The following is a 25262-nucleotide window of genomic DNA, read 5'->3' on the forward strand; positions in this document are numbered from 1 at the left end:
GAGAGAGAAAACAGGACTTTGGAAAGAAGACAAAGGTTTGTAACCATGCTTTTTGCACCTGATCACATTAAAATGTTATATATCAGAAAAAAATAGTAATGATACCATATAGTGGTTAAGCGAAACAATCCTTAGTATTTAATTTATTAAAGACATATTGCATACTTTTAACTAAGATATATATATTTCTTTATTAAGAATCGACTTGAGGGCACTGGGGTGGGTACATGGCTTATAGTGCAAAAGAGAATCAAGAGTTCTGTCCTTAGGAAAAATAGACCCTTTTAATGTCCTAGTTTTATGTTTCTCAGACATGTCAGTTATTTCCTGTCCCCTCCTTGCCTCTGGAGTAGGAGCAATATTTCCGCTATAATGTCAAGCTTAACGGCGTGGACAGAGCTCCCAGTGGGGCTGGTCACAGTTTTTCCATGAACCCATGACACTAGTAGCCTTCCACAGACTTTCCCAGCAGCATCGGCATTCAGGAAATGGTTCTGCAGATGTCTGATTGTTGTTGGCCTCAAGGCATTGGATTTGTGGAATGTTGGCTGAGTCCTGCGTCACCCATTGACTGTGACCCATCATTTGACATAGTTACCCCGTAATTGAATGTTTTGTGAGCTCTGGCTCCACATGTAAGTGCTTTCATTCCCTAAATTATTTGTGGCCTTGCTTGGAAACTGAAATCTCAAGGCAGCAGATGACAGAAGAAGAACAGCTGATGAAGTTTCCTGGCATGAACATAGCTTTCCATGTGCCTTCTTTAGCCGTGATACAGCCTTGGAAACCCTGTGGAGCAGTTCAATTTTGTCCTGTCAGGTCGCTGTGAGTCGGAATGGAACTCAACAGCAAACAACATACATTAACCAGTCTCTTTATACGTCCCTTGTAGTCCCTGGGTGGTACAAATGATTAATATGCTCAACTGCTAACATAAAAGTTGGAGGTTCAAGTCCGCTCACAGGTACCCAGAAGAAAGGCCTGGCAATATACTTCCAAAACAGCAGCATTGAAACTCTACTCTAACTGACACATGGGGGCGCCATGAGTTGGAGCTGACTTTCAGCACCTGGTTTACTGCTTCTGTATACATAGAACTTTAGATTGGGAAAGACATCCCTTCCAGCTCCATAATCTTTTCTCACTTCGTTTTCAAAATTTTAGGATATGTATGTGAAATCCTCCCTCATGCTAAGTGTCATGTGATGTTGTCGGTTAGTTTATCATCTGTTCACCAACATTTATTGAATTCATGGTTTGTCCAAACACTTTGGATTAATAAAAAGATATCCCTGACTCTGAAGTACTTACAGTCTGGAAGTGGAGAGCAAAGAACTGTCTCTGTAATTATTATCAGGTTTGCTCCGCTTTCTAATGGGAGGCTGTACACATTACAGTCAGCCCTTGAATGAGAGAGAAACCCAGTGCTCTGGGTTTCAAGATTTTTGCTTGTAGTTTAGTTCATTGGGAAGACCTATGATTATAATAAAAAAAATTTTTTTTTTTAATCAATTTAAAAAATGGGTCAAAAGATAGTTTCACATGCCGGCTGTTGAAACAGGCATAATATGGCCTCTGATAGTAAAACTTTGATGACTGCTTATCCTAGATGTATTGTGTGTTAACTTCAGTTTTTGTTTTTGGTAATTATAGGATCCCTCACTTTTAGAAACTTCACAACAATTCTACTTCCGCCATCCTGGGTGGGTTTTTTTGTATTTGAATTTCTGACTTAGATATCAAGGCAGCCATATTCTAGCGTTTGATTTCCAGAATCATGTACTTGTTTCCACATTTTTGTTAAGAGGAAGGGAAATAGTTGAGTAGCAGTATAAAAGGAACTTTTATCCTTGCCTTTCATGGATTTTTAAAAATTATATCCTCAGTTTAGATATTATGTTAAGCAAAAGTTAAAGTTGCTCCATGAAAACAAAAAATGAAGGCTTATTTCATGCCTAATTTAGAACGGCTAGTTTCCATGCCTAGATTATCCTCTATGGCTGCGTTTTTTCGTCTTTCCAGGCAATGGCATTTTCTTTTTCTTCCTCATACTCTGAATTTCATCATTTGAGGATACAGCTAAGATAATCACTTCCGTTGTGTAGTATATAAACCTTTTTTTGATTAGTGTGATACATCGCACCGATATTCAAGAATGAACTCATGAAAGGCAACTGCAACAAAACATCTTGTGTAAGATTTTGTAAGTTTCTCTCTTCTTTCCCGCATTTAAAGTTTTCCGTTGCTATAGAAAACAGTGGGTCCCTAGGTGGCACAAACGATTTGCGCTCCACTGCTAACCTAACGGAAACCCTGGTGGCTTGGTGGTTAAGAGCTACGGCTGCTAACCAAAAGGTTGGCCGTTCAGATCCACCAGGTGCTCCTATGGGGCAGTTCTACTCTGTCCTGTAGGGTCGCTATGAGTAGGAATCACCTGATGGCAACGGGTTTTTTTGGTTTACTAACCAAATGGGAACCTCGGTGGCATCGTGGTTAAGAGCTACGGCTGCTAACCAAAAGGTCAGAAGCTCATAATGGTTGGAAGTTCGAACCCACTCCGTGGTACCAAGAAAGAAAAGCCTGGTGGTCTGCTTCAGTTAAGATTATAGCCCAGAAGACCCTCTGGAGTAGTTCTACCCTCTAACCCATGGGATCACATGAATTGGGGCCGACTTGACAGCAAGGGTTTGATTTTTTTTCTGGCTTACAGAAAACAGTGGTTGCGATTTTCATTTCTTCCTGGCATTAATTGTGTGATCACCACGTCCTTTTGGACCTTGCATTTAAGACGTCATGGGAAAGAAGATGACTAAGGAATCTTGTTTCCCAGTTCCTGGAACTGTGCGCGTTCCACCTTGAACCCGGCGGAAGGGCAGCCTCAGTTGTAGTGCTGCCCATTGCAGCTGCAGAGCTTGGATTGGAAATGACTGGCAAGAAGAGCCTTCGCATGACATGGCCAGCCCTGTGGTCTTCCTGCAAGACCACAGGAGATTTGCCGTGAGCTCCACAGGGATAGTTTGGACAACGTACAGCGTATGCTGTTTGCCAGCTAATTGTATAGCTGTCCGGATGCTTATCCTGCCTGTTTGCTCTGCTCTGGTTCCCATAGTAAAGTTGGACAGAATACTGGGTATTAGATTATTCATGTGTACTTTTGTCCGAGCAAAAAATTGAGAAAGTTAAAAAAAATATGTGGGGGTGGCCAGAACCATGTCAGCTAAGGAGTCACTTCCTTTTAGCTATTTCATTTCAAAACTCTTGGGATAGGCAGATTGCTTAAGCCCTCCAATGACTTTTGGGAAAGAATGCGTTCTTTAAAAAAGAATGTTTGCTTTAGGTTAAAGGAAAAGAATGTTTGCTTTAGGTTAAAGCGAGGACCAGGAATCTGGATTTCTGTACTTGGTTCCCAGGAGTGTGCAGGGGGTCCCCCATGACATCAATAAAGCACTGGACTCTCAATTTCCCTATCTGTGAAGTGGACGTGAAAGGGCTGATAACTCGGGCGAGTTAATGCTGGCGAACTGTTTAACACAGCGCTGGGAACCCTCTGCTCTAGTGACCTACAAAAAACATGGACTGGGGTGTCAGCTGACCTTATTTCTATTTTTGGCTTCACTGCTGACTCAGTGAGAAACACTTCAATCGGCTCATCTGGCTCTGGGCTTCTGAACTTCCCATGATTGAAATGAAAGCTATAAAATCTTATCTTGCTGGCTTCATAACGATACTGCTAACCCCTCCTGTCTCACGTTACGTTATTTAGGGCTAGTTCAAAGTTTTTTTCTTTTTTAAATTTCTTTAGCCAGCTGTTCTCAGTTCAGTTCTATTGTATCTCGCTAGAATTTTCCTACAACTGAATAAAAGATAAGGTATGAAGGTATGAAGGGAACTTCACATGATGACTGCCTGCCATCTGTCTCTTCATCATCGGGATTTTCTGTGTCTGTATCCTGTTGGCCCTATTTTAGGTTAACAGTGAATATATTTAAGTAGCTTTTCATTGTTAACAAGTCTTGGTCTGAGAGTATTCTTCTTTCCCAGCTATCGCAAGGCCTCAAGCAAGTGGAGCCAGCGTTCCCTGTCAGACCCTTTCCTGAGGGTTATCCGTGTATTAGTATATGTCCTTTCTGGTACATTTCCTGGACGCTCCTGTTCCAAAATAGCGTGCCAAACCGTAGGGTGTAATTTTCTTTAACCCATGTACTGTTTTATTTTATCCTCTAGAGTTTGAAATAATCTCTTCCACATTTATTTAAATGCTGCTTCTGGACTCCTGACTTACACTTCCAATTAAATGTAAGACTTCATGTGGTTCAGTGGCTGGCTGCAATTACAAGTTCAGAACCACATTTTTGCGTTTATAAAAACGCGATATGCTGTTCATTCATCAGCAGTTGCTGGGATACCTGAAGGGGCTTGGAAAGAAAGGTGACTTTTAAAGTCCTTGCTCTGTATCATTTCCAGTAGGTAAGGAGGAAGGATTTCGAAAATAGCTCTTAGTAGTGTGCAATTTTCGGAGTACATTTTATGCACTGTATAGCTTGTCAGCGTATTTTTACTTTGAACTAACACAACTTAGAAAAAAGTACTGAGCACTAGGTCACCGTGCCTGTAGTCTCTAAAGTGTCTTCTGCTTTTAAATGAGCTAACAATGGTTATGTAATCCACCCAATTTGTATTTTAAGACTGCAGTTAAGTCCACATACTTTAAGAAAACATGCTTTCTTGATTTCTTATCGTGATTTTATATTGGCAATCTAAATATTGAGTTCCTAAAATATTGCGTCATTGGCCACTGGCTCCCTGATGCCTAGAGGGTACATATTTCTAGGATAAAACGTTAGCACTTCATTCTGCTGTGTTCTTGTCCCAGCTGAATTTCCTCTGTTGAGTGTGTTGTGTTCACCTGCCCTAAACCTCACCCTCATCACCCCCTCTATTCGCCATCATCCTTCCTGAATTTTCATACCCTCTGCCGTCTTCCTTCTCTTCATGTATATTCATTGCATTCATCCAGGAAGAACCAGCTTAAGGCTTAGAATCCCAGTTGTCCTGACCATTTTCTTTCCATTTTGAATAGTTATAGTCCTTATTAGGTGTGCCACATGTCTGAACCCTTAATAATGTTCACTCTTTCAAAAATAATGTTTCTTCTTTTTGCTCCACAAGGACAGAGACCGTATTTATACTTCAATCCTACCTTTGCAAAAAACTTCTTATTTTTTTTTAACTGTGTGTGTGTGTGTGTGCTTTAGATGAAGGTTTACAGAGCAAATTAGTTTCTTGTTAAACAATTAATTCACATATTGTTTAGTGATGTTGGTTGCAAACCCCACTACATGTCAACACTCCTCTTCTCAACCTTGGGTTTCCCAAATCCATTCGTCCAGCTTTCCTGTCCCCTCCAGCCTTCTTGTCCTTGCCTCTGGGCTGGTGTGCCCATTTAGTCTCGTATACACACATGGTTGAGCTACATGTATTATTGAAAAAACACTTTGTAAAAGACATGTTATCAAAGCGTATCTTCAGACTGTTGATTGGATAAGAAAGTCTTCACGTCTTGTGCTGAAACTCGTAATATGAACACTGTGCCTACCTCCACCTCCAAAAAAGATCTAAAATCCCAAAGATGGCTAAAATCCGAAAGACATCTAAAGTCCAAAAGGTATCTAAAGATCCGAAAGGTATCTAAAGATCTGAAAGATATCTACAGGCAAAGCAACTGATGGTCTGTTCACAAAATCTCAGTGCTGTGTTTATTTGATACAAGAGAATTTCATTAACTCAACGAAATTATAATCAATTCAGTGCGGGGTAGGAAGCCCCACAAATTCATTATTTGACTTGCGTAACAAATGATTTAGCCTTTAGTACATATAAAGCATTGTGCCGGATGCCATAGTACGAATATGTCCAGCCGTCAAAGAACTTATGGTAGAGAAAAGCCGCCTGAAATAGGAATTTGTGACATCTATGTTCAGACACTCAGTGTAGGCTGGTGCAATGTTAGATGATACTTAGAAAGGTTGATCGACTGCTTTGTTTCCTCTATTTCTGTCAGCCTGTATTCCTCCTCAGACTGACTTTGGCTTCCTTCTCTCCAGGGAGAAAGAGGCCTCCCAGGGTTACAAGGTGTTATTGGGTTTCCCGGAATGCAAGGACCTGAAGGACCACATGGGCCACCAGGACAAAAGGTAAGACTAAACGTTTAATGGAGGTGGGGGGCGGGGTGTGGATTTAAGATGATCTATATTCTTGTTGGAGCCCTGGTGGCGCACGCAGTGATTAAGAGCTATGGCTGCTAACCAAAAAGTTGGCAGCTCCAATCCACCAGCCGCTGCTTGGAAAATCTATGGGACAGTTCTACTCTGTCCTATAAGGGTGTCTATGAGTCGGCATCAACTCTATGGCAAAGGGTTTGATTTGGTTTTTGGGTTTATATTCTTGTTGTAATATCATCATGACATTGTAATGGCATTTCTGTTTTATTCCAGGGTGATACTGGAGAACCTGGACTGCCAGGAACAAAAGGGACGAGAGTGAGTACCATTGTTACTGACTGGGTTTGCACATCAGCTGGGCTCTTACAACTCCTGTGTGTCTTCTCCCATGTCTTCTTCCTCAAGAATGTCTTATAGGCGCATGTGAATTTTTGGGGTGGGGTTAGGGAGGGTGTTAGTTATATATCAAGAAGTCATTAAAGAAAGATGGTTTCATTTAGTGTGAAAAGCAATGAAGTTTTCAAAGCTAGAGCTGGTCTTCCTTCTTCACTGTTTTTCCTTTCTTCGCTACTCTCATTCCGAGGGAATGCAAAGATGAAGACCTTAAAAGCAAATTTTGAAAGTAGAAAAGCATTTGTAGCTCTTTTTTTTTTTTTTTCTACAAAACATTATAAAGTGTAAAAACATTTAAATCCTGGCATTGCTGTCTAGCTAAAAGGGAAATGGGATAATAGCCTGCGTGTGCTTCTTGTTATCACTCCCGTGGGTTCTTGGGGCAGAAGGCAGAGTAAATAACACCATGATTACAAGTCATCCTCATTATTCACGGATTCTTTATTGGTGAATTCGCCCGTTTGCTAAAAAATACTCTGGCGCTGTAAAGGTCGTTCACAGACAGGAGCATGGGCAGAGAGAAAAATGCTCAGCTGAGGTTGAAAAAGACTAGCTCAGCCTTCACTAATTCAGTGTTCAAGAGGAGAGGACTCTTTAAGACGTTACTGCCAAAAATAAGGAGAGTTACCTCACATTGGGATTGAGAAGATACCAGCAGCAAAGGCCCTCTTACCTCTGCATTTTGAATAAAACTGTTCTATTTTCTGCTGAACTGGTGCTACTAGAGATAACTTTATATTTTCCCCCCAATGAACTGATTTTATTCCGTAAACTCATCTTCTGAATTGTTTGAGGTTTTAAAGTGAATTACGTTGCTGTTGTTAGGTACCTTCGAGTCCGTTCTGGCTCATAGCAACCCCTATCTATGTGTAACAGAACAAAACACTGCCCGGTCCTGCACCGTCGTCACAATCGTGGCTACGCTTGAGCCCGTTGTTGAAGCTACTGTGTCAATCCATCTTGCTGAGGGTCTTCCTTTTTTGCTGACCCTCTACTTTACCAAGCATGATGTCCTTCTCCAGAGACTGGAGATAATTAATGTGAATTATGGGTTAGTTTTTTTTAACCTAGAAATTGCCGAAGATGAAATGAGGGCAGAGTTATTTTGCCTTTGTGCAGCCTTGATGCCTGAAGTCTTTAATACTCAGCTTCTTGTGTAGATTTGCAGCTGGAAGCCTTGGAGATCTGTCCCCCTAGGTTGGGTCCTCACCGGCTGCCCCCCCACAGAATGCTCTGTTTGCCCAGCGGGCATATCCTGAACGCCAAAAATTAGAGTTTGACTCTGTTAGCCAGGTGGATGCAGGGGACAGATGGAGATGAAATTCCTAAGGATGCGACTTTAACTCTTTCATTTCCATTCCTTACAGGGACCTCCAGGAGCCTCCGGTTACCCAGGAAACCCAGGGCTTCCCGTATGTATATAGAACGCACCCTCCCTCCCCTAGGAAACATTACATGCGAGTAATACCACTATCTGATGATTTTCTCTTTTGGTGACTTTTTCACTTTCTTAATTACAGGGTATTCCTGGCCAAGATGGTCCACCAGGTCCTCCTGGTATCCCAGGATGCAACGGTACGAAGGTAAATTGAGACCCGAGATTTTCCCGCCATTGTACATGTTTATGTGACTTTGCCTATTAAGAAGCCAGATAAAGTTACTCTGTTAATACAGCTTTGTTGGTCACAGTTAGAACATTACTCGTATAAAGCTTCCTGTATTGGATGAGTAAGTACAGCTTTCTCATATTTAATGTTCAGGTAGAATATAATCATGCCCTTTTTTTGTAGATTTTTATTCTAAAATTAAATATATTTTAAGCCCCAGATTTCTTACCTGTCGTCAACCACCAAATCAAATAAGAAAACTCTATTATTAATCCTTGCACCTATTACTTATGCTGTTAAGTATATTTCATCTTTCCTGAAGTAGCACCCAGGAATAAAGCTTGTGACAAACTGTCTTCAGGACGTGGTTTTTAACCAACAGATGGAAACATCCCTGGAGGGTAGGACAGTATGACTTATGAGGGGATTAGAATGGTGCTGTCACGGCAGTTTTAGTGAACGATTGTCTGCTGTTCTCTTTAGGGTGAAAGAGGGCCTCTCGGGCCTCCTGGTTCCCCTGGATACATTGGAAACCCCGTGAGTATAGCGTTGTTTAAGTCGAGATCTCTTTCTTCTGTAATAATTTCTCTCTTCTCAGTCCCTTTCCAGGTTTTTGTATGTTTGTTTGTACTTATATCTTAATGTTAATGACATTTTGATGGAAAAAAAAAATAAAAACAAAAAACACAATAACAACCTTTTCTTTTCTAGGGACCTCCAGGGTTGCCAGGAATGAAGGTATGTTTTATTTTGTTAGATTAATTATAGGGACTCTGCCTAAAACGGGTGCCATGTAAACAAATTTCCTTTAAATCACTTTAGCTGACAAACATTTTTTTTGTAAGCTCTGTTACATTAAAATAGCATGCACGTCATATACACAAACTGCAACTTTAGGTTCTGAAGTTTAGGCACTAGGAAATTTCTTAATAGGAAATAAATAGTAATGGGAAACCTATGATGATAGTGAATGTTAACGGATGGGAGTCCGGTCAAGATTAATTGCTAACCAAGAGGTCGGCAGTTCGAATCTGTTGGGTGCTCCTTGGAAACTCTATCAGGCAGTTCTACTCTGTCCTGTAGGGTCCCTATGAGTCAGAATTGACTTGATGGCAGTTGGTTTGGTTTGGTGTTGGTAGATAACCTCACCAACACTCCTGTTCCAGAGCCGTTCCACGCCAACACCATGTCATCCAAAAGGAATCCAGCTTTCTATTGTATTTACTCTGAATGGTTTCATTTAAATGCAACCACCTTTTTGTGTTGCCTATAATCTTGAGTCACTATATCATAAATTCAGTAATTAATGTAGGAAAAAAACCCAATTGCCTTAGGTAGGAAGTTTGATGTCATGGCACATTTCCTTCACTGCCAGCCCAAGAACCAGGTTTCTCACCTTGATTCCCCCACTTTGTATGAGGGCTGGAACTCAGGACCCTCTGTGGCATTGAGAGGAAAATAAACCTTAAAGCCCACCCTACCATTGCACCCGAGAGCAATTTGATCCCTGCCATCAGCGAAGAGGAGCCTGGTGGTGCAGTGATTAAGAGCTCAGCTGCTGACCAAAAGGTTGGCAGTTTGAATCCACCTTCCGCTCCTTGGAAAACCTATGGGGCAGTTCTACTCTGTCCTGTAGGGTAGCTATGAGTCGGAAGAGACTCGATGGCAACTTGTTTTTTTTTTTTTGATCAGTAAAGGAAGGAGCCCTGGTGGTACAGGAATTAATCCTACACAGTAATGTTTGCCTGTTACTCAGGGAGTCTTCAGTTTCTTTACCTGCATATGAATATTTATGACTTTGTCTTATTTTTTCATCTTCTAGGGGGATCCAGGTGAAATACTTGGCCAAGTGCCCGGTACACTGCTGAAAGGTGAAAGAGGATTTCCTGGCCCTGCGGGAACACCAGTAAGCATTTGCTGGATCATTGTAAGCATGTGCTGAATTGCCTTCTACTTTGCATTTTAATTCTCTTCTTTCTCAATAAATCATAGGGGTCCCCAGGATTCCCGGGGCTGCAAGGTCCTGTTGGCCCTCCAGGACTTACCGGACCACCAGTAAGTTTTGGCAAATACTTCTCTAGAACAGTCATTGAAGAACAACCTGTGTCGATTCATGAAAGTAAATAATAACAAAAAGTTTACATGTAGTGCTCTCTCAGTTTGGAGGTGGGAGAATGAGCTTCTTTCTCATGAAAATGATTGGCAGGCAGTCATGGTCCACATATTCCCAGAACTGTGTGCAAAAAGATAATAATGGTGCTGCAGGATGGCACTGTATGCCACGACGTTCCCAGAAAATAACAAAGTTGTTATTTTAGGGACAGACTGAGTACTAGTGATATCCAGGGCCTGAAGAAGCTGAGTTAAAGACAGACGAGGCAGTCTCTGCCTTGGGGGAGACTGTACCACCTCTTAGAGGAGACGGACTTGTAGAAATATCATTATATCAGAGAGACCTGACTTTTAAGAGTTGCTGGCACAAAGCAGGCAGCCGCAAAGAAGCTCACTCGCTTCACGTTTTGTTGTGAGGACTCTCCACACTGAGCACCCAGAGATTAACTTCTGAGAAGACGGCTCTGCCCTGCCCTACTTCACAGTGACAATGCTCAGTAGAAATAGGGTATCCTGTCCTCCACACTCCCATTTTTGAGAGTCCAAGAGAGTCAATACTAGGAAGACGTCTTTGTGGAGCGCCATGTTTGCTAGGAATGAGCAATGTAAGTTTGCCATACTCACGTCATCCCGAGAGTCCTCTGGAGAGATTTTCAGATTTAGCTATATAATTTACCTTTTTTTTTTTGTAAAACCCAGCACTTCTTCTAAACATTCATGTAAAATAGCCTCATTCACATTCTTGTAAATAAATGGACTCATTTTTTCATAAGAATGACTGATTTAGCCTTTTTAAAGTGATTTTTAGAAAACATTCTAAAGTTTGGTGACACAGGAAGGTGTTTGATTTCACATCAAACATTTGAAGAACTCATTCAACTTTTTAAGACCAACAAGTATATCTAAAATGGACAAGTGGCAACTCCAGGCTATGAAGAGTTTGGCTGACGATTTAATCCACCATCTATTAACCTGGCACAGTCTTAAACTATTGGATTCCATAGGGCAAAGCCTAAAATTGTGAGGTGCTTCTAGCCCAGTTCATATTCATCCTGGACCAAAGTCTGGTTACTTTCAAAATTTTACAGTTTTCTAGCATAGGAAAAAATATTTAAATATTTAACAAGGTAAATTATCATGTTCACCATAGAATCTTAAGATATCATCAGTACAAGAAGCATTTAAAGCTCATGAGAGTTGAGAATCAAATTTAATTAAAATGCTGTCTCTTCTAGGGTCCCCCAGGCCCTCCTGGCCCTCCAGGTGAAAAGGTAAAGATTTTTTTTAGTTGTCTTTATTTGGCACTGTTACAAATAATTATAATCTATATAAGAATAAATTAATAAATTGTCATAATTTATTCTTTAAGTTTCTGTGAAAAGTTTTGGAAATTTATAATACCTTTATTTATTTACATAAGTATCTATCCATGCATCGATTTATCTATCTTACAAACCTGTCCATCCATCCACCCACCCACCCACCCGCCCACACATCCACCCACCCACCCATCCACCCACCCACCCACCCACACGCCCACCCCCTCCCTCCCACCCATCCATCCATCCACCGTCCCACCCATCTGTCCATCCATCCATCTTCCTTTCAGTTCCTTTGAAATCAGTGTTCTTTCTCTTAGTTTTCGAAAACCAGAGTTTAAAAGCCTTCCATTTAGAAAAAAAGGTTGTTTTAGAATTCTTTATCAATAATATTTTTAAAAGCTTTTTTTAAAAATATGCATTGAGTACATGATCACAAATTTCTTGAAAATTCAAGGTAATTGTGGGATGAAGTTTTTGCCTGAAATCTACCATCTTATTGCATTTTGTGTGGGTTTTGTGAGATGATTTTGAACAGAGTAGACAACCCTAATAATGAAAGTCTAATTTCTAATCAACAGGGGCAAATGGGCTTAAGTTTTCAAGGACCAAAGGGTGACAAGGTGAGTTCACATTGCTTTGGAGGGTTCTCGTGATTAAAATCACACAGTTCTAAACATGATAGAATTTTCACTTTGGCATCCACTTTTGGACCCTGATAATCATAGTTACTCTTCTTTGCATGTTCTTTAGTTTGTTAGCATTTTTCTTTAAATGCACAGCTCGAATTTAGTGAAGTGCCGTAGGTGTGACCTTGAAGTGCTGTTGGCTCGGTGGTGGAATTCTCGCCTTCCACATGGGAGACCTGGTTTTGATTCCCAGCCGGTGCACCTCGTGCAGAGCCACCGCCCATCCGTCAGTGGAGACGTGCATGTTGTTATGATGTTGAACAGGCTTCAGAGGAGCTTCTAGACTAAGACGGGCTAGGAAGAAAGGCCTGGCAATCTGCTTCAGAAAAGCAGCCAGTGAAAACCGTACGGATCGCAGCGGCTCAGTTGTTGTGCGTGGGGTCACCATGAGTGGGGGCCAACTCAGCCGCAGCCAGCAATAACAACAATAGGTGTGATCTTACCAATAGAAAATACAATGAGGCTATTGATTATACTGATCTGTACATTGAGTTTACTCAAAATATTCTTAAGCAGTGATAAAGCCAGGCCTAGAGTTTATTATAGGAGAGTCAAAATTAAGACTTGTATGTTAATAGCATAACTATATCAAACCCTGCAATGAAGAAGGCCATCATAATGAGAACTAGGATATAACATAATTGGCAGTTGGCTTCTCTCTTAGGTATCTACTGCTGCTATAACAGAAATACCAAAAGTGAATGGCTTTGACAAACAGAAATTTATTCTCTCACAGTGTAGGAGGCTAGAAGTCTGAATTCAGAGTGCCGGCTCCAGGGGAAGGCTTTCTCTCTCTGTCGGCTCTGGGGGAACGGCCTTGTCTTCTTTCGACATCTGTTACCCAGTGTTCCTTGGAGATCTCCATTTGTCTTGGCGTCATCTTTCCCTGGGAATAGGAGGTTCTCAGCACAGGGACCCTGGGTCCAAAGGATGTGCTCTTCTCCTGGCTTTTCTTTCTTTGTGGTAGTGAGGGCCCCCTCCTCTCTGCTCACTCTTCTCTCCTTTTATCTCTTGTAAGATAAAAGGTGTCACTCAAGCAAGGGCGTGACTTGAGTAACAGTGTGACTTGAATAACAGTGGGACTTGAGTAACAGTGTGACTTGAGTAACAGTGGGACTTGAGTAACAGTGGGACTTGAGTAATGGTTTGACTTGAGTAACAGTGTGACTTGATTAAGGGTGTTACTTGACTTGTGTAACAGTGTGATTTCAGTAAGGCAGTGACTTGAGTAACAGTGTGACTTGAGTAACAGTATAACTTGTGCCTCATTAACATATACAGATTTAGGATTTACAACACATACAATGGAGGATAATTACACAGTACCACAAAATGGAGGACAATTACATTAGATCACAAAATGGAGGACAGTTACATAATACTGGGAATCATGGCCTAACCAAGTTGACACGTATTTTTTGGGGACACAGTTCAAGCTATGACAGCTCCCATCCTCCACCCAGCCTTTCTTCTCAAACGGGTAGGTCAAAGTCCTTACGGTCGTGCCATGAACCATGGCAAGACAGAGGACACTGACTGGACTAGGCAACCTCATCTTAGAAAGAAGGAAGGCAAAGCGTGGGTCTCTGATCCTCTGGTGTTCTCGGCACCCATTGCTCTGGGTCAGACCAATGAAATGGGCCCTCACTAAGTGGACCATTCTTAGAATTGCAGCCACGCAGGACCCAGGTTCATCTCCATTGATACTAAGGTAATGTAGATGATCACCACCAGGTGGCGCCAAGTGCAACTGGGACCTGAACAGGTTCTAATAGTGCAGTTGACTGGCCGCTGTCTCTCACTCCCCAGTTTTTGGCCGAGTCTTATCATAAACTTCACAATAAGTAAATATGCAGTGTTTTAAAATAGAAAATTTTGGACCTCACTCGTGCTATAGCTGGATTTCACTGTACTTCTAATTTTAACTGGCAGTTAGAGTGCCTGAGATAGAAAATCTTTTTGTCCTTGGTTTATCTAAAAATACCCTCTTTCTCCCCAAGCTCTATTAGGCAGTTTTTGTCCCTTTCTTCCAGGCCATCAGAATATGAGAGCACAGCATGCATGTTTATATATGTACCTACATCCTATAGACACTCAGATTCCACCCTTCCTCCGTCTCGGTCTGACTCCTGAGAGATGAAAGACTGCCCTGACTTTAATGTTTTGTGTGCCATCTTCCTGCTGAAATTTATTTTTCTGCAGAGGCAAGGATCGATTAGAATAGCGTATAATTACATTTAAAAAATAGCAGTTTTATTTTAGGCTTTTTCCTCCTCTGCATTTTCTTTCTCTGTGTAATTATTTCTATGGCTAATTAATGTCCAACGTTGGTGTCAACAGGGTGAGCAAGGGGTCAGTGGACCTCCAGGAGTACCAGGTCAAGCTCAAGTAAAAGAAAAAGGAGACTTTGCTACTAAGGGAGAAAAGGTACGAGAGGATTTTTTTTTTTTCCAGTGAATGCTGGATTTCTAACTTGGAAAAAGCTCTGAAGGACCAAAATGAGCCAAGTCAAAATTCAGGTCCCCGCCACATTCAACCACGGCCTAGAAAACAGATGGGGCGACTATTCGTCCCCGTGAAATATGAGCATCTTTAAGATGGTTCGAGACTGGCTCACCTAAGGTCTTCTTAAAAAAAAAAACAACAATGAAATGTATTCAAATTTGGGAATGGGCCTCTGTGAGCAGGAAGGAGACAAGCTGGAGGGTGGAAGAGAAGTTAGAGACTGCAGGAATCGAGCATAATTCACTCTGACTTTCTCAGACCCATGGAGCCCTGGTGGCGCAATAGTTAAGAACTGGGCTGCTAACCAAAAGGTTGGCAGCTTGAATCCACCAGCTGCTCCTTGGAAACCCTCTGGGGCAGTTCTGTTCTGTCCTATAGGGTCGCTGTGAGTCGAAATTGACTTGATGGCAACCAATGGGTTTTTTTAAACCCATAGCCTAGTCAGTGCTAGGAAGTGTAATATAAAATTAGTATGAATTTGTTAATGGATCAGAAAAAAAAGGTTTTTTCCTCCCTTTTCATGTGGAATCTAGCATATGAAGAAATTGATACAGCTGTTAGACAGTACTGACCTTTTTTTTTAATTCTTAAAGGGTCAAAAAGGTGAACCTGGATTTCAGGTAAGTACTAAATTCTTGTTTATTATTTTTATGAAAGACCATAAAGTATTAGACTTAATTTAGAACCTTATTTTACCTTATATATAATACTTACCTAATTTAATATTTTACCTAAATATGCTAATGTACCTAACTCATTCTCTTTTGTCCTTTTTAAGGGCATGCCAGGGGCCGGAGAGAAGGGTGAACCCGGGAAACCCGGCCCACGAGTAAGTGCTTTCAGAAACCCTTTTAGTGCTTATTGCAAAATAATTTTTCTCTCATTCCTAGGATTGAGTGTTTGTGGAAACCTAAGACTGGCAAGGCGTCTGGGGTCTTCTAGTTTATCCCTTTGACCCCTAGGAAAGGCTTCCGGTATATCCCTTTCGCTTTCAGGAAGGCTTTTCTGAAAACTTTGTTAGCAAAAATACAAAGAGCTGTATCATCCTTTGAGGAGCCCTGGTGGTGCAGTGGTTAAGAGCTTGGCTGCCAACCAAAAGGTTAGCAGTTCCAGTCCGCCAGCCTCTTCTTGGAAACCCTATGGGGTAGTTCTACTGTGTCCTGTAGGGTTGCTATAAGTCGGAGTTGACTTGACAGCAAGGTTTTTTTGTTTGTTTGTTTTTTTAATCATCCTTTGAAAGGAGTCCTTGAGTGGTGCGAATGGTTGACTCCCTTGGCTGTTAACTGAAAGGCTGGTGGTTTGAGGCCACCCAGAGGCACCTTGGAAGAAAGGTCTGGCAGTCTACTTTGGAAAACTCAGCCATTGAAAACACTGTGAAGCACAGCTCTACTTTGACACACCTGGCGCAATGGCAACTACCATCTGAAAGACCTGCTGGGAAGGCTTAGGCCTTTTAGTATTCAAATGACCCCACCTTGAAGACGAGGCCCCTGTAATGTGAGAAGGAGGCTCTTTGCAGCCCCTGTCCACCGGCCATGGACCCTCGAGTAGAGAACCCATTGGACTAGGTCACCAGCAGTTGGCTTGCCTTTGCTGCTGCCCTGTGGCTGCCAGTGCCAGCGCTGAGACCCCACCCAGAAAATGGGACCTTGTTTCCACAGCCCTGAGCACAAGACGCTAAGCAGCTTCTCAGTTTATGAACAGTGGTGACATGAGAAGTACCCAGTTGCCTGAGACAGTTATGGGTTCTACCCTGACATAGGAGGGCAGGGGTAGTTCAGAGGAAGAACTCTTGTGTTTTGTGTGGGAGACGTGGGTTTGATTCCCAGTCAGTGCACCTCAAGTTCAGCCACTACCCATGTCAGCGGAGGCTTGCATGTTGCCATGATGGTGAACAGGTTTCTGCAGAGTTCCCAGATCAAGACAGACTAGGAAGAAAGGCCGGGTGATCTACGTCCAAAAACCAGTCAGTGGAGTCCTGTGGATCACAAGGGCCCAGTCCTGTTGTCCATGGGATCGCCGTAAGTTGGGGGCCAACTCGCAGCAGTTAACAGCAGCAGCCCCGAAATAACACGTGGAAACCTTTACGAGAACGAATCATTTGCATCCTAGCTACCAAATTGGCCAGTGGGAACGTTTCTCTGTTAGCTATGTTGCCGTAATGTTAGAGAGATCTTAGAAGATTTTGTGACTGAGACGTCCTCTTGTATTGTAACTTTTTTTGTAGTCATTCGCTGTATAAAGTAGTCTGTATTATTATTGGAGAATTGCCGGATTAGCAGAGTCCTTTTTTACCTTGCTTGTGATTTTTTGAGAAAGATGACTTGTTACCTTATGTATGAACCATAGCCTTGGCGCTACAGCGTATTTGTTATTATTACTCACTAAATAACAATGGTTAAATCTTTACAGGGAAAACCTGGAAAGGATGGTGAAAAAGGAGAAAAAGGGAGTGCAGTAAGTATTTCTCTGCACTTTTTGAAAGCAATCAAAACTGTTCCCTTACCTAGCATGTGATTGTCATTGCTTCTCGCTCTGTTCCGTTCTAGGGCTTTCCCGGTGATTCAGGGTTCCCTGGACTTCCTGGCCAAGAGGGTTTAAAGGTAAATGGTGACACTCTATTGAGTTTTTACCTTCATGTTTCACTTCGATTTGGAAGTTTGCTCATATATTCCTAGAATAAGGGATATGGGCTCCAGGAAAAATAATATTTGTGCTGTATATGAGTAAAAAAGGAAACTAACCACCTTATTTGTATGTGAATTTTTAAAAGCAAAAATACACAGCTTTCCACTCTTTCATGTTTTTATGTCTTTATTTATAGTAGGTAATTTTTCCCTGATTATAAAACAACAGGAAATGCACAAAGATATAAGAAAGTAAAGCCTATCTATTATTCTATTATCCACTCAGAAATGGCCACTTAACATTTGTCTCTAGTGCAAATTTGGACAATTTTATACCTAAGACCTCAAAATTATTTCTATAAGAAAATATACTTAGAAATCATAAGTGTTCATGTAATTTTATCTCATTTCTTTGTTATCCCATTAAGAAACCCCATATATTGGTTCGGCTTCTGTAAAAACTGATTCTATTATGGTCCTCGGAGGGAGCACGCAACCGACAGAGCAAATACTGTGAGCTCTTTTGTGAAATGATTAATTAGCCTCAAATTTATGGTTTGTGGAAATCTCTGTTTCCATGTATAAAAAACGAAATGTTCATTTTTGTCTGAAGAGTCACAGAGCCCTTTAAACTAATCACGCCTGAGAATACTAAGGAGAAGAAAATGATTTTTAAGCCTATGGTGTGAAAAGTCTTCGGTTTTCCAGAAAAAGAAAAAAGTAACCCTGCTTTCAGCAGGACAGTCTGTATAGTAAAAATATACAAATAAAACTACATTTTCTTTTGTAGGGAGACAAAGGCGAGGCCGGTCCTCCAGGCCCACCTGGAATTGTGAGTAATGCTTGTTGTTCTCTGAGAGCTTTGGAAATGAAGGAGATAAGGAAGACACGCTACATTGTTACGTGATGTGTCCTGGGCTCTGCAGCTTTCTTTAGAGCTACATTTTTATGGAAAGGAGACGCATAGGATTTGAAATAATCTTTTTATGTTTTGTATTATCCGCAGTTTGATATCTACTTTTTTAATTATTTTTTAATCTTTTCTGGAGATCCTTAAATCACTGAAAGTAAAAAGTTTTATATATAGATAAGACTACTAGCAACACATTTTTAAACCTTTTTTTTTCCTTAATGGTCCCTTAAAGAAAATTTTCATAAGAGAAACAAACCGTCCGTAGTTTGACTATCCCAGTAAACCAGTTTTTATTTTTTGTAAATATGTTCGATCAATGCATGCAACGTTTTTTTCTTTTTTAAAATAAGCGTTCTCATTTTTTGCAAATGATATTCCTAGTAGTCAATTTTGCCTCAAATCCTTTTTGAAACAATGAAAATGCGACCATCCTTTGCTGACATCCTTTCACTGATACAGATAACGTATGGTGGTGAATAAGTTTGTGTACGTTGACTTTTTTTCCTGTGTGTATCCAAGCCGGAAGATTTGGATAATTTTTCTCCTTGAGTTACATATCCAAGAATCGGATTATTGGATCCAAGTTCTGAACCTTCTTGCTGCTTTTAATACTTCCCCGTATCAGTGTGATTTCCTGTTCTGTACCTGTGACGCCAGCAGCAGCCTTTGAATATCCTGTTTTTCCCTTTATCTCTTCAGCACAGACTGCTAGTATTTTAATAATATTTGCTAATTTAATTGATACAAAGGAATTCAGTTTTAAAGACCCGTTGGGCAACACGGGATATTTGACGTCCTTTTCCTTGAATTCAGCGATTTGGAATCCGAGTGAACTAGTTTATTACTTGCTAATGAAACCAACAATGCCTGCTTCTTGCTCTCTATCTCTTTGACTTTAAAAAAGCTCAATTTTGGCCACTAAAAAAAAAAAAAGGCAATAGAGCCTCTTCCAATAAAAACTCCTGAGCATTCCTATTACATATTGGCCGAGGCAACTTAAGGGAGTTTCTCTGAAAAATACCCTGTAAAGTAGAATATTCATCTCATGGCTTATATGTTCATTTAACAGCTCCAGACCTCACAAACTGCGAAATTAATATTCTTGTAACTTTAACCCACTGGAGTGCTGTGAGAAATGCTACCAGACAAATTAGTATAAAAGGAAGCGCAACTGCCTGGCAGATTTCTCTGCCGAGACGGGACTGCATGATCCTCACTGGCTGTGTTTTGGAGACTCTTCTTCTTTCTTTTCATTTTCGCACTTCTTGAAATAATTACAGGATGGTTACGTTTCTTCCTCTGTACTGCTCTGCACCTTCCAGGCACTCCCATGCCAGGTGGCGATCTTCTTCTCTTCTTTTATTTAGGTTATAGGCACAGGTCCCCTGGGAGAAAAAGGAGAAAGGGGCTTCCCAGGAGCGCCAGGGTTAAGAGGAGAGCAAGGCCCAAAAGGTGAGCTCCTCCCTCTCTCCCTCCCTCTCCCCTCCTTCTCTCCCTCCCTCTCTCCTTCCCTCTTTCCCTCCCTCCCAACATCTCTCTTTTCCTTCATCTCTCCCTCCATCCCTTTCCCCTCTCTCTCTCCCTTCCTCTCTCCTCCTCCCTCTCCCCTCCTTCCTTCCCTCCATCCCTTCCTCCCTCCCTCTCCCCTGCCTTTCTTCCTCCTTCTCTCCTCCCTTCCCTCCCTTCCTCTCTTTCCTCCTTCACTTCTTTTCTCCCTCTCTCCCTCTCCCCTCCTTCCCTCTCCCTTCTCTCACCCTCCCTCTCTTCCTTCCTTCACTTCTTTTCTCCCTCCCTCCCTCTCCCTTCTCTCTCCCTCTCTCGCTCTCGCTCTCCCCTCCCCCTCTCCCTTCTCTCTCCCTCTCTCGCTCTCGCTCTCCCCTCCCCCTCTCCCTTCTCTCTGCCTCTCCCCTCCCTCCCTCCCTCTCCCTTCTGTCTCCCTCTCCCCTCCTTCTCTCCCTCCCTCTCTCCTTCCCTTTTTCCCTCCCTCCCAACATCTCTCCTTTCCTTCATCTCTCCCTCCCTCCCTCTCCCCTCTCTCTCTCCCTTACTCCCTCCTCCTCTCTCTCCCCTCCTTTCTTCCCTCCATCCCTCCCTCCCTCCCTCTCCCCTGCCTTTCTCCCTCCTTCCCTCTCTCCCTCCCTCCCTTCCTTCCTTCACTTCTTTTCTCCCTCTCCCCTCCTTCCTTCTCCCTTCTCTCTCCCTCTCCCCTCCTTCCCTCTCGCTTCTCTCTCCCTCTCTCTCTCCCCTCTGTCCTTCCCCTTTCTCTCTCCCTGTTATTCCTTCCCTCCCTTCCTCTGTTCCTCCCTCCTTCTCTGGGGCAGTTCTACTCTGTCCTGTAGTGTCCTCCCTATGAGTTGGAATCCACTCCACAGCAGCAGCTATTCTCAGTGTGCCCAACTCTCTCTTTCTCTTTTAAGGTTTCCCAGGAATACAAGGTCTGCCAGGTCCTCCAGGTAAGAATCCTTAACTGCTTTCTGTAGACTATTTGTACAGCTTCTCTGTGGTTTGTATTTTGAACATGTTTATAATCTTGTACATTAGATAACTGTATGTAATAGCTAGCGGTATTATTACACATTTCTCTAGTTATAAAAGCAAGATGTATTGATAAGTATTTAAATGGTATTTCACAAGTTATCAATTAACATGTAATTCATAAACATGTACATCATGGGCAACACGCTTTATCTCTCATTAAGTCAAAACTGCTCTTGAGGTCTCCATTATCTCAGACTCATCTTACCTTTTGAACTTCTTTTTCAGTTGCTCCCACAGAAAACTTCTTCCGTCTTTCCACGGACCCCCTGTCCCTCCCATAGACATATTTGTTCAGCCTCAGTGTCTTTGCTAACAGCTTTCCCTCTCAAGACCAGGCTCGGCATGACGCCAGTGCTCACTGCTAGCGTCAGCTCTGTCCTTGCTCTTTTCTGGAATCTTCCGTCGTTCTGTGTGTATTTAGTCGTTCCGCGTGTATTTAGTCGTTCCACGTGTATTTAGTCGTTCCACATGTGTTTAGTCGTTCCACATGTGTTTACTCTATAACTGTTGCACACATGCCAGTTCTGCGTTTTCTAATAGGTTCCATATTTCAGAGGCTAGGGGATTACACACACCCCCACACACGTGTGTGTGCACGTGAGTGTGTGTGTATACTCTTCCTTCCAGCTCCTAGAGCTGATACAGCGCACATTCTGATATAAACTCTCATGTGCCTGACAGCTGCCTGCTCCAAGTTCTTAAGCTTAAGTTCGGTCAGAGGCCCTTTTTTCCTGAGCAGACAACAGTCTCCCCCTCCCATCGTCTATCCCAATAATGGCTAGGGGCACAGTTCTTAAGAGCTATGACTGCTAACCAAAGGGTTGGCAGTTCAAATCTACCAGCTGCTCCTTGGAAACCCTACGGGGCAGTTCTACTCTGTCCAACAGGGTCACTATGAGTCGGAGTAGACTCGATGGCAATGTTTGTTTTGTTTTGTTTTGTTTCTTTAGTGGCTCAGATCAGGCCTTTCATCTGCTCCTAATTTCCCTTCTGTCTGCTAAAGCTTCTCTGTCTACCTTAGGTGGGTCTATCCCTTTTTTTCCTGTTCAACACTTTCTTATCTTTGATTTTAAAAACTACTGGCCTTTCTGTCCTCCTAGTGGTCATGCCCCTTCATGTTTCTTCTTAGTCCATGTCATATTTACTTTCTACAACTACTTTTCTAACTCAGCTTCTTAACCCATAATTTTTTTTAACAAACTTTTATCAAAATTGGACTATCTAGAGGCTTCTCCCTTGCCCAGACCACTGTTTTCTATCCAGACCAGCTTTTCCGCATCCTCCACTTTCCTCAGCCCGTGACCTGGGCTCGATTCCTGAGGCAGTGAATTGTGGGGCTGTTCTCCAGTCTGTTTAATCCTTCCATTCTTCTCTCCATTAGAGGCGCTTTCTCGTCTCACCTACCACTGACTGGGGCCCTGACTATTTGGCTAAAGCCCATATGGGCGGCCTCCAGTTGTTTTTATTGGCTTCAGCACATTGTGCTATGGAATTTAGCCATTTTAATCTTTCTTACCAAAAATTGAGGCGAAATGCTTTAGTATCTGCTCATCTTTCCCCAGAACTCCTGTCTTTTAACTTCCTTCACCTCATTGTAAATGTTTTTACTGTTTGTTATTCACGTCGTATTCCCTCGTTTGTCCTTTTTTTCATATTTTCCTTCTTCACAGCCAAATGCTGCCTCCAGATTTTGCCTCTTTCCTCACTAGAAGAGCAAAGTCTTTTCTTTTTTTTTTTTGTGGCTTCCTGAACTGTTACTCTGTCAAAAATTATATGAAAAAATCTTCTCAGTTGTCAGAGGAACGTATTATCTGACCCCTTTAAGTTTTATAGTTGCTAAACCTACTAAAAGTTACCGATTAACACGTAATTAATAAACATGTGTATCATGGGTGGCGCCTTTTATCTCTCTCTTAAGTCTTTAGTGTTTACATATTCAGATCTAGATTGCTACCCTTGACTTTGAACCTTTTCACAGTACCATTTCATTTGCTCTTAACCTCATTTTTCTCCTGTTTCCTCCAGGTTGTCCCTTTGCCTCATCTCCACTTTGGCTTTTAGCGACATACTTGCTGCCCTTATTCGCTAAGTAGAAGTGGAGTACACCCGCTACAACCTTTCTGTTCATACCTTGGGAGCACTGTTTCCACTGAAAGAAATCCACAGATTTTAGTGTTTACACAATTTTTTTTCCTTCAATTTGTAGGAAACATTTGACTGTCAGCATTTATGTCACAAGACACTTGCCAATTTACTTTTACTCATCCAAGACCGTTCCACATTCCCTGATAGTCTGCTAGTCATCTTACCTTGAACAGGGTTAAGCTGTAGATTTTAAACTTTGAGTTATGATCGTTTACTGAGGATTTTGTTCTGGTTTAAGGGTTTCCTGTACCAGGGCAGCCTGGTGCTCCAGGCGTCCCAGGTGAAAGAGGAGAAAAAGGTGACCAGGGATTTCCAGGTGTGTCTTTACCTGGACCAAGTGGAAGGGATGGACTTCAAGGCCTTCCCGGGCCCCCCGGACCTCCTGGCCAGCCAGGCCACACAAGTAAGTTCTACTGCGATTGTTTTTTGGGGTGTCTGTCTTGGTCTGGGTTCTCTAGAGGAGCAAAACCAGTGAAGCATATACAGACGTACAGAGAGAGATTTATGGTACTTTAAGGAAATGGCTTACTCAGTTGGGCCTGGCAAGTCTCAAATCTTTGTGTTCGGTGACTGGGGACCCCGTTGGCTCACGGGGTTGAAGGGGCTGCAGAATCCAAAATCTGCAGGTCAGGTGGCAGGCTGGAGACTTCTGCAGGCTTATGTACCGAGAACCAGAGTCAAGTCAGAGAACAGTGCAGGGTCGAGAGAGAGAGAGAGAGAGAGAGAGAGAGCTTTGCCAGAACATCCATTCATACACTGGAGGCAGGCCACACCCCCAAGGAAACACCCCTTTCAACTGATTGGCTGCTCACATCACTTCACAAAATGGAAGATGATTACATAGTATCTGCCAAATCCTTTAGAAATTCAATCCCAGATCAGTTTTTCTCTCTGTGTCTGAGAGAAAATTTTGAGCATCCAATGGGCCTCTGGGTTACTTTTTCTTTCAAAAACCGTTGGAGTGCCTACTCAGAGGTCCCTGTTGTTAGTTGTTAGGTACCATTGAGTCAGTTCTGACTCATAGCAACCCTTTGTACCACAGAACAAAACACTGCCTGGTCATGCGCCATCCTCACAATCGTTGCTATGTTTGAGCCCATTGTGGCAGCCACTGTGTCAGTCCATCTCTTTGAGGGTCTTCCTCTTTGGTTATGATCCTCTACTTTACCAACCATGATGTCCCTCTCCAGGGACTGGTCCCTAAGTGGCACAGATGGTTTACTTTTGACTACCAATCTAAAGGTTGGTCATTTGAACTTACCCATTGGCTCTGCCGAATGAAGACTTGGCAATCTGCTTCCATAAAGACTACAGCCAAGAAAACCTTATGGAGCAGTTCAACTTGGTAACACATGGGGTTGCTATGATTTAGAATGGATTCGATGGCAGTGGGTTTGATTTGGTACTGTGTGCCAAGTACTGTTCTAGGAGCTACGTTGGTGACAAGACTCGTTCCAAAAATCCTGTTCTTATGGAGCATGCAGACTAAGGGGAAAGACAGACATAAACAAGTTAAGTAAATTTTATATGGTATTTAGGGTTGATAAGCACTACAGATAAAAATAAATCAGGGAAAGGGAATATGGAATTCTGACATTGGGGTGAGGTGGGGTCGTAGAGTTGTACTTTTAAATAGGGTGCTCAGCAAAAACCTGAAGGAGGTGAGGGAACCATTTTTGGGAAAATCTGGGGAAAGAGCATTCTTTTTGCGTATTTATAATTTAGCCAGCACCAAGACATGAACAAATGTCATAAAGACTAAGAACTTTCCACTGCTGTTAATAGAGTAGAAAGTGTTCACCAAACACGTGGTTATATCCACTATCCTAGTTTTCCAGGCTGCCCTTTAGAGTTCTTGTAAATTAAGTAATTCACAATTACAGAGCATTAAGTGATAATTTACAAACAAAAACTATTTTCATATTTACAGTGTATGCTAAAAGAGGCCTCATCTTAAAAGTAATTGCCGCCTTGGGACCTATCAGTAGCTCATTAACCAGGCACCAGTTAAGCACCTCCAGGTAGATTTTGACATCCCCATTTGGCTGCTATAATCTCCTTCCTATCTGTACATGCTGGTGTAAAAAAATTAGTACAGCGCACTTACAAAAATACCTCCAGGGGGAGGGAGCAAGAATGACTGGCAAACAAATGTAGACTATATATATATATATATATATATATATATATATA

At 42.1% G+C, this 25262-nt stretch overlaps 1 protein-coding gene across 1 annotated transcript in view; it reads left to right on the forward strand.

Annotated features, from left to right (window-relative positions):
• Positions 1–25262, forward strand: part of COL4A1 (collagen type IV alpha 1 chain) — a 173545-nt gene that overhangs the window by 97211 nt on the left and 51072 nt on the right. Inside the window, exons 3-21 of the mRNA XM_064275232.1 lie at positions 6105–6194; positions 6495–6539; positions 7982–8026; positions 8135–8197; positions 8705–8758; positions 8933–8959; positions 10044–10127; positions 10214–10276; positions 11569–11604; positions 12234–12275; positions 14682–14768; positions 15440–15466; positions 15625–15675; positions 17259–17303; positions 17396–17449; positions 18264–18305; positions 19754–19838; positions 20804–20839; positions 23308–23472. Of these exons, the coding sequence (XP_064131302.1) occupies positions 6105–6194; positions 6495–6539; positions 7982–8026; positions 8135–8197; positions 8705–8758; positions 8933–8959; positions 10044–10127; positions 10214–10276; positions 11569–11604; positions 12234–12275; positions 14682–14768; positions 15440–15466; positions 15625–15675; positions 17259–17303; positions 17396–17449; positions 18264–18305; positions 19754–19838; positions 20804–20839; positions 23308–23472 (1141 nt within the window). The remainder of the gene's footprint in view (positions 1–6104; positions 6195–6494; positions 6540–7981; positions 8027–8134; positions 8198–8704; positions 8759–8932; positions 8960–10043; positions 10128–10213; positions 10277–11568; positions 11605–12233; positions 12276–14681; positions 14769–15439; positions 15467–15624; positions 15676–17258; positions 17304–17395; positions 17450–18263; positions 18306–19753; positions 19839–20803; positions 20840–23307; positions 23473–25262) is intronic.

The sequence above is a fragment of the Loxodonta africana genome, chromosome 23 (genome assembly GCF_030014295.1).
Source record: "Loxodonta africana isolate mLoxAfr1 chromosome 23, mLoxAfr1.hap2, whole genome shotgun sequence".
Lineage (NCBI taxonomy): Eukaryota > Metazoa > Chordata > Mammalia > Proboscidea > Elephantidae > Loxodonta > Loxodonta africana.